General features: G+C 41.2%; 1 protein-coding gene across 4 annotated transcripts in view; it reads left to right on the top strand.

Moving 5' to 3' along the window:
• Positions 1 to 13,657, top strand: part of LOC122761289 (amyloid-beta A4 protein) — a 33,719-nt gene that overhangs the window by 7,551 nt on the left and 12,511 nt on the right. For all 4 annotated transcript variants that reach the window (XM_044016464.1, XM_044016465.1, XM_044016463.1 and 1 more), the window contains exons 2-5: positions 10,628 to 10,795; positions 12,773 to 12,902; positions 13,168 to 13,280; positions 13,358 to 13,548. In XM_044016464.1, the coding sequence (XP_043872399.1) occupies positions 10,628 to 10,795; positions 12,773 to 12,902; positions 13,168 to 13,280; positions 13,358 to 13,548 (602 nt within the window). The remainder of the gene's footprint in view (positions 1 to 10,627; positions 10,796 to 12,772; positions 12,903 to 13,167; positions 13,281 to 13,357; positions 13,549 to 13,657) is intronic.

Genomic DNA, 13,657 nt, shown 5'->3' with positions numbered 1-13,657 from the left:
TAAGAGAGATGCTGACTTCCTGTGTTTGTTTGATAGAAGTAATCTAGCTGTGTGTGTATGTGAGTGTGGAAACCCCTAAATGTATTCAGTGATTCTCTGCGGAAATTCCAAGTTCCAGATTTGTGAAACTGTAACGGTGGACTGAAACACGGCTCTAATTTGGGACAACGTCAAGCGCTGTTGACCTGTATTCTGTATCTGTTAATATCATAAAGACAACAACAACGTGGGGAAATCACTTTTATGCATTTTAGCTCAAACATTGTCCAAATGGAGCCCTCGGACAGGGTCGTAGCCCTGTTGTTTGTCTTTTAGTCCAACAGATCATGTTCAGAACATGTTGCCACCGCTTTAGCAACTCTAGCTAAGTCTACTGAAGTCAACCGAGACAGATGTTGCTCTGCTAACTTCTGATAGCAGCCGTTCACACTTAACCCAAGTGTGGAAAGGTCCATTGTGTGAGAATTAGTGACGTCTAATGGTGATTCTGCAAACTGCAACAAATGGAGAACTTCTTCCTTTTCCCAAGTGAACTACGGTGGCCTTTGCATACCAGAAAGCTAGTCATTCTATGTCTGCATATTGAGCATCGGTGCAATGGTTTGTCCATTCAGACTGCCGTAGAAACATGGCAGCACAAGATGGCGACCGTCGTAAAGCAAGGCCCTTATCTAAAGTACTCAATAAAGGCCAACATATTTGTAAGTTGAAAGATTATACACTTGTATTAAATTTCTGTCTATAAGGCGATCCATACTCATGAGTGCAGACTCATTTCTCCCCATGCGTCTCTGCCATTGATCATAATTATGCCACATCATTATCCCAGAGTCATTTAGTCCATAATTGAAGTCAAGTTAAAGGAGGAAAATGAGGAGAGTTGGTAAAGTCCCTCTATTGTGATTGTGTTTACTACGTGTGGATGTGGCGCTCATTACCACTAATGACGACTCCACACATGCACACACACGCACACTCACACACTCATCAGCCCCCATTCACAAATGACCTCTAATAACAGCAGTGATGGAGGGTGACCTCAACTCACAATTAGCCATGAGTGAGTTTTCAGTTTGTTGCTGCAAAACATTTCTAAAAAGGAAATAAAGCAAATATGTAAAAGGAAATCTGTGTTTTATATGCTTTGAATGCAACCATCTGAAAGCTCTACTATGAATAGTTTATTGTCACATGGCCCATTAAGAAACGATGACATGACATGATGGGGAAAAAGATTCAGTCAAGGTACATTATTCCTGCTAATTACTAAAAGCATTAATCAATAAAACAAGACCAAAGTGATGTTAATATATCTTCAGCATATGTTCACTGCTTTGTCTCGCTCTCCATAGAGAAAATCTGCCTTTTTAGCACACAGGGCACACAGGAGTTGCTGGTCCACTGCTGCCTCGTGTGGCACGTTTGTGTGAAATCCGAACAAAGGGTTTCAGATACCGAAGTCAAAAAGTCACATAACTGAACTTGCAGATGGACGCAGAAGTGGGCCGTCAACTCCTGTGTCCTGTGTGTGTGCTGTGACGTAAAAACGGCAATTTTCTCTCTGGACTTTGGTGCAGGAGAGGGAGTCGGTGGAAAATTGACACAAACTTGTCGTTTGCAGACAGAAAGAACTGTCTAACAGTGATATAAAGTGGCAAATATGATCTTGAGATATTGTCGACCTAAGGGAGTGTAGATTTGCATGTTTTCACCTCAAGCCAGTACCGGGAAGTCTTAAAATATCACTTAAGAACACCTGCATGCACTTCCAGCTCTTCGTAAGTTACACACACACACATACAAGCATACACACCCTGACCAAAGCACATTACACTGATGATGAAATTCCTTCTCCCACATGACCTGGATAATGGTGTTGCCTGGGTTGCTGCAGCAGTGACAGGGGGAGGTTACGACAGGCAGGTCTCCGGAGGCTGAGAGCGGCTCTGTGTGTTTCTAAGGTGATAATAACTAAGGAAACCAAGAGTCCGTCCTCCATAACCTTCAGCAGGCAGCAGTTTTTCCTCAAACACCTTTTTTTTATGGTATATTTTAAACAGATTTGTCTGAGATGTTAATTCCGGAGCAACCCTGCAAAGATGACACTAAATCACAGTGAATATGAGCGACGATAATTCTTCAAACAGACTCACATGGGTCAATAAAAATGACTACAGGTGATCGAACGTTTGAGGAAAGTCACTTTTCGCATTTCATTGTGGAAATTCAACCTTTTTTTTTTTTTAAAGCCATACGTGTCAGGAAATCGATATTTACCGCAGACAGACTTGGATCTATTGATTTAAGAAATGACCAAATGAAGCGAAGGTGATGGAGTTTCATCACCTTCACTTCAGAGCATTCGCAGTGTCGCTTAGAGGCTGAGCCAGGTAACAAATCCCACCGCGCAGCTACGTTTTTTGTTCTTTCCATCACATATGTGCGCCAAAGCCCTCGTGTCTGTTTTTTTTACATCTGGTCCGCGAATGAGCGTTAAGCCAAAAGTGAAGGGAAGTGCTCTGTAATCAGTCAAGCGCGCTACCCGCCATTAGATCTGCTTCCCAGACATCAAGTGCAGATACCTGCTCTTGCCTCGAGGTCCAGTCAAAATGATCTGAGGGTTTTTTGAAACAGTCTCCGTGTGTGTGTGTGTGTGTGTGTGTACACGGGCTCCACACACACGAGCACTAATCGTCTCTGTCACCTCGCCAGTCGCGGGGCTAAGCAGACGAGTTCTCACAGTGATGCGTCTTGTAAACAACCCGCGGCAAGTCGGACATGGACTCGATTTCCACCGCAGCAGATTGATCAATGGCGCCGAGTGAAGCAGTATAAGTTTACAGGATTACATATAACGTGTTATCGCGCTCGTAAATGTTTCGCCGGCTGCCAAAAATAACACAGTGTAGTCCGTGTGCTTTTAATATGCCTCTTTTTACACTCTCTTTGTCTTTTGCGGCTGCTTTTCTCACAGGAAACTGATGGAATTTCTCCCTCACACCAAAGTCCATTCAGAAAATTGTCGTTTTTAGCTTGCAGGGACACCGGGTCTGCTGCTCTGCTGCTGCCTTATTTGGTCATTTTGTGTCACTGAAATAAATCTTAACAGAGCATTTTCAACACTGCAATCACAAAATGACACATTTGAACCTGCTGATCGAGGCAGCAGTTGATCAACAACTGCAGAGGTGTGATGTAAAAATCACTGATTTTCTCTATGGGGTTTGGTGTGAGTTACAAAGTTACACAAAAATGTCAGGTTATCGTTGTAAAACGCCTGTATAATGACGAGAAATCTAACTTTAACCATCGCTTACTCTGTGTTGACATTATCTCGTGTGTGTGTGATACAATTCATTTCAACCAGGACCATGAAGCCTGGTCCTGTTTGCCTTGATCTGGTTCCGATGGAGCCAAAAGATGTCTTTGAAAGATCTTTGCCAGAAAGGGCGAGAGAGAGAGAGTGTGTGTGTGTGTGTGTGTGTCGTCGAGCTCCTGCGACACATCTCACTACCCAGGGAGTCTCCCCCTGGGGATGAGAGCTGATCTGAGACACCCTCCTCCCCCTTTTATCCCCCTCTCTCTCACACACACACACACATCCTCCCCACTTCTGCCTTCATCCAACTTCCCATGGCAGGCCTGGGCCACTCAGATAAGACCGTACAATTAATGACGCCGCACGAACCGCACCCACGGGGACACTTCAAAGTGTGTGTGTGTGTGGTTTCCATGCACTGGAATACATTAAACTGTGCCTCACCCTCTGTAAATACACACAATGTGTGTCTGTGTGACATGTAGATGTTTTTATTTATTATTTGTATACATATATATATGGGCAATAAATAAAGCAGATTCTTCTTCTGTGAATGTAGCAGCCATGAGCGGTGTTGGCTCACACACACATCATGATTTCACACAGAGACGAAGGAGAGTTATACGTTCTTTAAAGTCAGTTTGATCGATGGTGATGTTCATTCCTCTGGATTTTACACTTTAATTTATGTTTTCTGCCATAAGAGAGAGAGAGAGAGAGAGAGAGGCCAGTTTACAACTTCAGTTTCATTCCCATCATTTATGATGGCCAGAATTCCTGATTATTATTAATCTGTGCGCATTTTCCCCCTAATTATACATTTTATCAGAAATATTTAATTTTCTCTCAATCAGCCTTGCTTTATCACACTGTTGGACAGCCGTTTCCTCTTTAAATGGAGGTTTTTAAACCCCTCGCTCTCCCACACCAAACCCCATAGAGAAAATTGGTGATTTTACATCACACAGCACACAGGAGTCATTGATCCACTGCTGCCTCCATCATTTAGTTCAGATGTGTTATTTTCAACCTTCTGTGTTTGAAATCCTTCATTCAGATTTACTTTAGTGGCACAAATAAACCAAACAAAGCAGCCGCAGACCTGCAGCTCCGGTGTTCCCCAAGAGCTAAAAACACTGATTTTCTCAATGGGGTTTGGTACTTGAGTTTCCTGTGAAACCGCACTGCAAAAAGAATCCTAACGGTAACACGAAGAGAAAATGAGAGCGCCAGGAAAATGTAAGTTGTCAAAAATGATCCTTTTTTAATGCAGAACATATGTCAGTCAGACGCATGGAGTGTGGTGCAGTGATTCAAGCTGTGGAAGTAGGTCACCTATGTGAGACGATAGGTGTGATTGGAATAATAAAGGTGTGACGCACTCTGCTGTTATGACACCAGATCATAAACCACTTTATCAAATTTCAGCGGCAAATAATCTCAAATTGAATCACTTTACCGCGGCAAACTTGTGCGTTATTGCGTTACGTTGTTAGATTGTCGCCCTTTTTTTCTGTCATTTATGTCCGTCCCTCGGGGGTAAAACAACCTCCCTTTCATCCTTTAGATTTTATGGAGATGTTTCTTTTTAATAGCTTTAATAACGTGGACCTGGACAATGTCAAAGTTTCAAAGGGGTCAATCTCGCACACATTAGCTTCGGCTTCTCTGCCTTTAGTCGCTGACGTTACTGCGATGGCTATCATGCCAGATTGAGAGCAAAGGGGGATGTTTGTCCTGGCCAGGCTGTCGTCCTAATCCTCCGTTTCCAGATTACTGCTCCCTCCCCTGCAGGATGACCGGCTGGCAAGCTGGCAGGACAGAGAGCTGTGTGGCTGAGGTTGGATAAAGATGGAGGAGGGTGGAGGAGGACATTTTTACTTGTGTATTTCACCACTTCTTAGTCTTTCTGTTCTTTTAAGTGCATGTCCTGCGGGGCGGGGTAGATTGAGCTCAGTCCTTGTGCTCTCGTCTGTTCTTTCTGTAAATATTTTGTGCATCTGGAGGCGCAATGGGAGGATAAGAGCATTTCCTGTCATAATTATCCTTAGCAAAGATGCTGTTTTGTATCTGAAATGCATACAAAAATGTAGGAAAGATTGTGGATACAGAGGGAAAAAGAAATACAAGACTGTTGCTAATATTAGGTCCAGAAAAATTATACAATGTTGTGTTGTTACAAAACAAAGTCAGAAAAATTAGGCACATTACCAAAAATGTAAGTTATTTTCATAAGGGAATCATCTGTTGGTTATTTTTTCCAGTTGTTTGGTCCATACATTGTTACAGAATGTATATTAGTGTTTCCTAAACCTGGAAATTATGTTCTCAAATGTCTCAATGATTCAGTTTTGGTGATCTCTTTGTTATTTGGAGCAAAGTAACCGGACAATATTCACATTTAAGAAGCTGAAAAATCAGAGAAACTTGTTTTTTATGACTTAAAGAAACCACCAAAATAGTTGAAGATTAATTTAGTGATAGATTTTTGTTAATGTTCCCATGTTAAAACAAAAAGTAAATGTTTCTAAGGATACATCATTATCTGGGGAACATTTTAAAGTGAAGAATCTTAAAAATATGAGGTCTTGGAAGGACTTCGGTTTTCTTCATCCACTACGATGAACTGTGTCGCGAGTGATTTTTATTGTGATCTTTGTTGGCAGAAAAGTGACAGACATATTTTTTCTCTCTCTCTCTCTGCGACACCACAATCACTCCTCTTTTCTCACTTAATCCTCCAATGATTTTCCTCCGGCCTGCCGCTCCATCTCTGACCCTCCATCACCACATTCCCTCCTGCTCTACACAGCGTTTGACCTTCTGCTCCGTCCCCGAAGGCTTAATGTCCAATTCATCTGTCCTCCAATCTCTCCGCTGTGGTTGTTGTTCTCTCTTCACTTTCACCCGCTCCTGCCTTTGCCATCATCCTCTGATTTATAATCTTACAGCTTACGCTACCTCCTCCTCCTCCTCCCTTTACTCCCTTATGCTTGGCTTGAAGATGGAGAGGAGTAGCAGCAGTAGCAGTGCAGAGGCGTGTGTGTGTGTGCGTGCGTGTGTGTGTTGGATCTCAAGGGTTTGATTTGCCAGCCAAATGACGAGGACACAAAAACAAATTTGAATGTCAGCAAGCCGCCGGTGAAGATTTGCGTACCTGTGCCCGGAGCAGAGAGGAAGTAGTTTTTATCTTTGTTCTCAGTAAGTGAAAGGAAGAGAGGCCAGAGGGCGAGGAGATGAGGTCACACTCAAAGCAGGCAACCAGGAAGTGAGTTAATTAAAAGATTGCATGCTTGATTATTTAATTTTTGCCTTGGGTTTTTCACTGAGAGTGAGTAGGATGGGATTTGATCGGTGTCCGTCACACAGCGCCGCTCGCTCACACACAGATGGCAAGTGTGGGAATCGAACGTCAGACCCCTAAATAACCAGCAGATGGCTGCGTGTGTCGAGAGTGACGGCCACTCGTGTTAAGTTGCTGCACGTGTGTGTGGTACAGCTTGCAGCTTATGAACATGCTGAAAGTTCAGTACATGCAAATTTGACCCATGGATGCAAAACGTGATCTTAAACACTCACACACACACACACACACACACACTTCTATTATTGACAGTTATTTGCTGCTGATAAACAGACGTTGCACTAATATTATAGATGAAAAAAATAAATCGCAATTTGAAGCAGAAAAATTTTTGTGTATGTATTTTATTAATACATTGTTGATTTAAAATCTGATATGTGGCTTTTATTTTGAAATTAGGTGAAATGTCATTGTAAATATTGTTATTTCCATGGCTTTTTCTCAAAAAGTTGGACTTTTTTGTCACGACTGGCTCCCTACTGACCAAACTACACCCTCAGTGGACCACACTTACACTACTATACTACAGTATCAAATATCTTAATTGTCATTGTACAACCAAATTGAATGCAGTCCTACCTGTGCGACGTCTGTAATTGTAGAAAAAAAACGATAGGACACAAATGAAATTTCATTTGTTGTCATGAAATAGTTAAAAGCTAAAGTCTGTTTGGTTTTATTTAACTTTTATGTGCCATAAAATGTATTTATATCTTCTTAGTATATCAGTATTCTTATGTATTTATGTGTATAAACCTTTTGCCCCTTTAAACCTTTTATTGTTGAATGTTCTGTATTAAATTATCCATAAATTAAACACACATTATTCAAGTACCATTGTGGTTTGTCATGCCACATTCCATTTTAGACATATTTTCCCCCAGTGCGTCATGATTATTACCCAATCACTTCAGTGTCGCCTGAATATGATCAGTAGTTGGGTATAAAGTATAAAAAAAAAATCAGAACCAGAACCACTTTCAGTGACTCATTTCGTGCATGAACTTGGTCAAATTTACCAAACAAACCCAATAAATCTGTCGAACATCGACCGAGTGATTTATCAAGTGGCTTTTCGTAATGTCACAGGCTGTAGATCACATGTTACAGCAATCTGAGTTATGCACTAGTCAAAATACAAACATTGGATTCATTTGGTGGAAACATTCCTGGTGTCAGAAGCCAGCTGGAAATACTCACTTTTACAAGTGTCATGTGTTATTATACTTCCCTGGCTTTAATATTAGATTAAAAATTAGAAAATCTAGTAGCATCTGTGAGTAGTGGCTGTAGTCACAGCACACAGGAGCTGCTGGTCCACCGCTGCCTCGTGTGGTCATGTTGTGTCACTGAGGTAAATTTGAACAAAGGATTTCAAATGCAGAAATGACAAAATAACACGTTAGAAAGTGATGGAGGCAGCAGTGGCTCAACAACGCAACAACAACACTGTTAGCTGTAATGTAAAAATCGCTGATTTTTCTATGGAGTTTGGTGTGGCAGAGTGAGCGCTTTACAAAATCCATTTTCCAGCCAGAACTTGTTGTCTAACAGTAAACTAAAGAGGCAAAACTATTCTTGAGACATTGTAGACTCTAGTGAGGTCTTATTTAAGTGTCTGAAAACATGTTTTCCATGTTTACATCCAATATCTCATACAACCACACGTTAGAACCCTGAACTGTCCCTTTAAACACACTCTATCGACGCAGTTGCCAAAGTTATTATCCATAATGCACCGTGGTGTTTACTGCTGTAGTTAATGGCCCTTTATACTCTGTAGGTTTTGGGACAATAATGCAACAGGAATCCATTGTAAACAACTTAAGTGTTAGTGAATCTCTCCACTCATTCACCTCCCGGGCCTGAGCTTTAAAATACATCACAACGCAGTAAAACAACACCGCTTTAGCACAAAGTGCCGGCTCTGGATGAATGTGCGAGTGTTCGTCTGCCTCCGACTGTTCATTACAAGCTTTGCAAACGTTTACTTTGCCGCTGCACAACAGTGTCAGGCCACACTGCATTGTTCGGGTGTGGATTTTATTACGTTGGCCTCGTGTTTGTGCTCCACTCTGGCTGGTTTCTGTGGGCGGAGTCAATAACACACAAAGAAAAAGTGTAAATACATAAGTCTATGTGGATAAATGGTATATAATACCATTCTAATAATGCAGCCTGATACACTCCCGTCTTTGCAGCGACTCACCAGATACACGGCGGCTAAATCGACCCAAACATTTGAGTACTCGGCTTCAAATTGAATCCAAATTGATCGCCCCGCCAGCCGCTCTCATTTTGGAAATAGCACTTTGCGCCGCGAGGCTGCTGGAAGAGGAATCACGTCTGCAGGAAGAAAATATGCTATCCATCTCACAAAACAGCATTTGTTTGCCTGCCAAGGCCTCGAAGACCATTAACACGATTAGGCAGCACACAATAGCAACAGTCCCTCCCTCCCTGTGTCTCTCTCTCCCCCCCCAAATATTCGCCTCACATTATGTTGGAGCTCATTTGCCAGCACAATGCAGACATTCACTGGTTTGTCTGCACCTCTCCTCTGAGAGGCAGCTCGGCACAAAACCCTCTCTGTGCAGCAAAAACACACACAGGAGAGCATAAGCTAACACAGAAATTAACACACGCACTCCAAACACGGACTCTCTGTGTCTCACGTAGACAGCGGAGCGATATGAAAATGTCCTGACCACCTATCCTGTTTTTAATCTGAGAGGATTTTTGTGAGGAATTAACCTTCACTTGGTTTGTTTTTTGTTAGATTTGTTGCAGATTTTTTAACACTAATGCTATTGTAATGTTAATAATGTTAGAAAACAAGACTAACGTTTCAACTATACTTATACTAATACTTACAAAGCACTGTAATGACATTAAACACATGTCAATGTTACAAAAGATATTGTAACGTTATACAAACTTTAGAAAATACATTGCTTATGTTACAATTTTAGTTTTTAATAAAATGATAAAATGTTCCAAAAACATGTTAATAATGTTATAAAATGTCACGAAATATGTACCTTAATTACAAAAAAGACTTGTGTTACAATTGTTTTTAAATAAAATGTTGTAATGTTACAAAACATAATTACAAAAGAAAATGTACTCATGTTACAAAAACATGAATTTTAAATAAGATCTTTATAAAGTATGAGGCCTTGAATGACTGGAATGAAAGTTTTTTTTGTGGCATTTCAAAAATAAATCACCAGGACTGTGTGTTGGTGAGTCAGACTCATGTTTTCCTACATTCATGATTATCTCAGTAACGGAAACTCGTCTCAATCCTCTCCCTGTGGCCGCGTTTTTAATGTGAAACAGGATAAAATCGCAGTATTTATTCGCTGCACTCAACCAAAAACAAATAAACCCTGTAACGTCCTGTGAGAGGCTGAAAATGGGCTGTGGATGTGAAGTGTTTTCATAAAGCGTGGATGAGTGGGTGAACACGACCAACACCACTCGCAGCACAGGGTGAACGGGTTTGCTCCAAGTCTGTTGTTTGAGGCAATTTATTTGTGCAAACGTATCGATTTTTCATGTCGATTCTTTTTTTTTTACCTTTTGCTTTTCAGCAATTTTATGCATTAGAAAAACACACACACACACACACACACACACACACACACACACTCAACACCCAACAGTGAATTTGAGCAGAGGCGTTTAGCAGGATGCGAAGAATGTGATTATAAAAACAAATCAAAACGTGCAGAGTGGAGCGAGGGAAAATTACAGCACCTCGTCTTCTTGTCGTCCTCATTTCTCCCTCTCCTCTCATCTCACTTTTTATCCAACATGCTAATCTCCTCCCCTCTCCCAGCCCTGCTGTATCTAAGTCATAAAATTTAATTGCGTCCGCCTTCTATGTTCAAGTGCTCACAGAGTTTCATTAAACCTCTCTCCTCCTCCTCCTCCTCCAGGTGCCTACAGATGTTTCCATGGGTCTGCTGGCCGAGCCGCAGGTGGCCATGTTCTGTGGCAAACTCAACATGCACATCAACGTGCAGAGCGGCAAGTGGGAGCCCGACCCTTCAGGCACCAAGAGCTGCATCGGCACCAAGGAGGGCATCCTGCAGTACTGTCAGGAGGTAACACAAACCTGTGTGTGTGTGTGTGTGTGTGTGAGGCCACAGACGCTCCATGTTATATACACATGTTTATTTTCCCTGCTCAATCAAATAAGTCTGATATAACACATTTTAGTGTGAAGTTTTGTCTCCTGAACCAAAGTCCATAGAGAAAATCATCAATTTTAGCTTGTGGTATCAGAGGAGCTGCTGGTCCACCGCTGCCTCGTGTGGCAAGTTTGTGTCACTGAGGTAAATCTGGACAAAGCATTTCAAACACCAAAGTCATGAAATAACACGTTTGAACTAAGCGACGGAAGCAGCAGTGGATCAACAACTCCTGTGTGCTGCGATGTAAAATCGCAGATTTTCTCCCTGGGCTTTGGTGCAGGAGAGAGGACGTTTTACAAAGCAACACAAACGTGAGTTTCCTGTCAGAAAAGGCTGCGTAACAGTGAGGAAAAATGGCAAATACCTTCCTAAGATATCACAGATTTAAGATGGTGTAGATTTTATTAGGTGAACATTCTTTTTTTCTTGGTTTTCAGCAGCAGCAGCATGTCATAAAACCCCTCTTCAGAAAACCCAAACTACCCCTTTAAGTGGAGAAATGCATAGGGGTTTTTATTTGTCGTCATCATATAATGAGAGTGATTTTTTTTTTTCCTTTTTCACAGCTGCAGTACGATGGGATGTTAATTCTTCCTCATCGATCATCATAAGTCGTTTACAGCTTCACGGCTTGAAATTGGCTCTAATTTGCCCGCGTGCGTTTGATATATGGATTTATTTTAACCGTAATTACCTGCTGTTTATTTTCTTTTGAGTGAGCAAAGAGCCTGGATGACAATTTCTACACTCCCTACATTTTAGTGGTCATTAAGCCCACACTTTACTGACATTGAACCTAACTCTATCATCCATTTTTATTCATTTTTAATACAATTACAGTTTTTAATTCACTTCATTTTGGCAAATGAGATTAAAGAAACATGGCAGCAGAGTGTGTGAATGAAAGGAAGTTGCCTGATGAATCATGAGGTTTTTTTTAGTAGGCATTTAAGATGGATCATTATTAAATCACAGACTTTGAATTTTAATGCTTAAATATAAGAATGTGGCCCCTTGGTGGGCTGTTAAGGTACTGCAGAATTTTTTTTTAAAGTTTTTAATTTGCCATTTGTTTTGTTTTGTACCAAATTTAACTTTTAAGAACTTTTCAACAAAAATATTGAATAAACTTGAGTAGATATGAAGTAAAGTTTCATTCTAGAGCTGAAACATTGACTCGATTAATCGATTAGTAATTTAAGTCACTTCGTTTGTCACAGATCTGCACAAATATCGCACAGTGATCATTTTAAGTGTTTTTTGAATGGAAAATGAGAATAGTGGTGTAAAAATGACCATTCCCATCGTGATCGCAATTAGATATTTATTTGAAATTGTTCAGCCCTAAATGAAAGTCATAAAAATGCACAAATACACTCACTAGTTCAGGAACTCATCCAAACTCATAATTCTAGTTTTAAATGAGAAAATTCATCACTCAACTTTGTCTGAGGTCTTTTTATTATCGCTGCTCAGATTGGGAAGATGTAATTTAAGAATTAAAAACACTGCCATAATTAGGTCCCGAGCACTCACACTAGAAGTGTTCTTCTAGGAATTATTATGATTATTGTTATTATTATTATTTTATCTTTATAGCACTTGGAAAAACACAAGTTTATAAAATGCTTAGATAACACAATAAAAAAAACCCTGACAATCTTAATGCTATAACAAAATAGAAGCAAAATAAAAGATCTAACAGGCCTAGTGTTAACGTTGTGAGAGTTCTGGATTTATTTATAGTCTTCAGAGAAACAGTCTGAATAGTGACCTTGTAAGATTTTTCAAGCTTATCGTTGCTTGTTGTGTGGGAATTTGATGTGTTGCTATGACAACATTCTAATATAAAACCCTGTGTGTGTGTGTGTGTGTGTGTGTGTGTAGATTTACCCAGAGCTCCAGATCACCAACGTAGTGGAGGCCAACCAGCCGGTCACCATCCAGAACTGGTGCAAGAAGGGACGCAAGCATTGTCGCAGTCACATGCACATCGTCGTGCCCTACCGCTGCCTGGGTGAGTTCCTCTCTATATACTGTAAGATAGTTAGTTGTAGGAAAACCCAAAACAATATTAAGATTTTAACACAGCGTAAGATAACCGTGATGATTTTCACAGACATTTCAAAATAAAAGCGCTTGTTTTGATATGGAATGACGTACACGTGCCTAAAATGAAGTAAACGATAACGTAGACGACTGTAACACAGCTGCTGGACAGTGTATGCGATTTAATGTTGAATTGTGAGACGTTCGATGAAATAAATGTTTTTTTCCCACAGTGGGGGAGTTTGTGAGCGACGCCCTGCTCGTTCCAGACAAGTGCAAGTTCCTGCACCAGGAGCGTATGGACCAGTGTGAGAGTCACCTGCACTGGCACACTGTCGCCAAGGAGGTGAACACACACACACACACATGCGCACGCCCTGTTAGAATAATTAGCGCTAACATTTTCTCCGCCCTCCTCTGTAGTCCTGTGGAGACCGCACCATGAATCTCCACGACTACGGGATGCTGCTGCCGTGCGGCATCGACCGCTTCAGAGGAGTGGAGTTCGTGTGCTGCCCGGCCGAGGCGGAGCGTGAGGCCGACAGCACCGAGCAGGACGCCGACGATTCCGACGTGTGGTGGGGCGGCGCAGAGACGGACTACTCTGACAACAGGTAACGTACAAAACTGGACCATCCTGACAAAAACGAATGCATTTTTTCTTTCATTTTGTGTAATTCTTCTTCATAACATTTCAGAATAAGTGCACAGAATACGTACGTT

This window comes from Solea senegalensis, unplaced genomic scaffold, assembly GCF_019176455.1.
Source record: "Solea senegalensis isolate Sse05_10M unplaced genomic scaffold, IFAPA_SoseM_1 scf7180000014515, whole genome shotgun sequence".
NCBI lineage: Eukaryota > Metazoa > Chordata > Actinopteri > Pleuronectiformes > Soleidae > Solea > Solea senegalensis.
The sequence above is the reverse complement of the archived record's forward strand: the minus strand, read 5'-3'. Positions and strand labels throughout refer to the sequence as shown.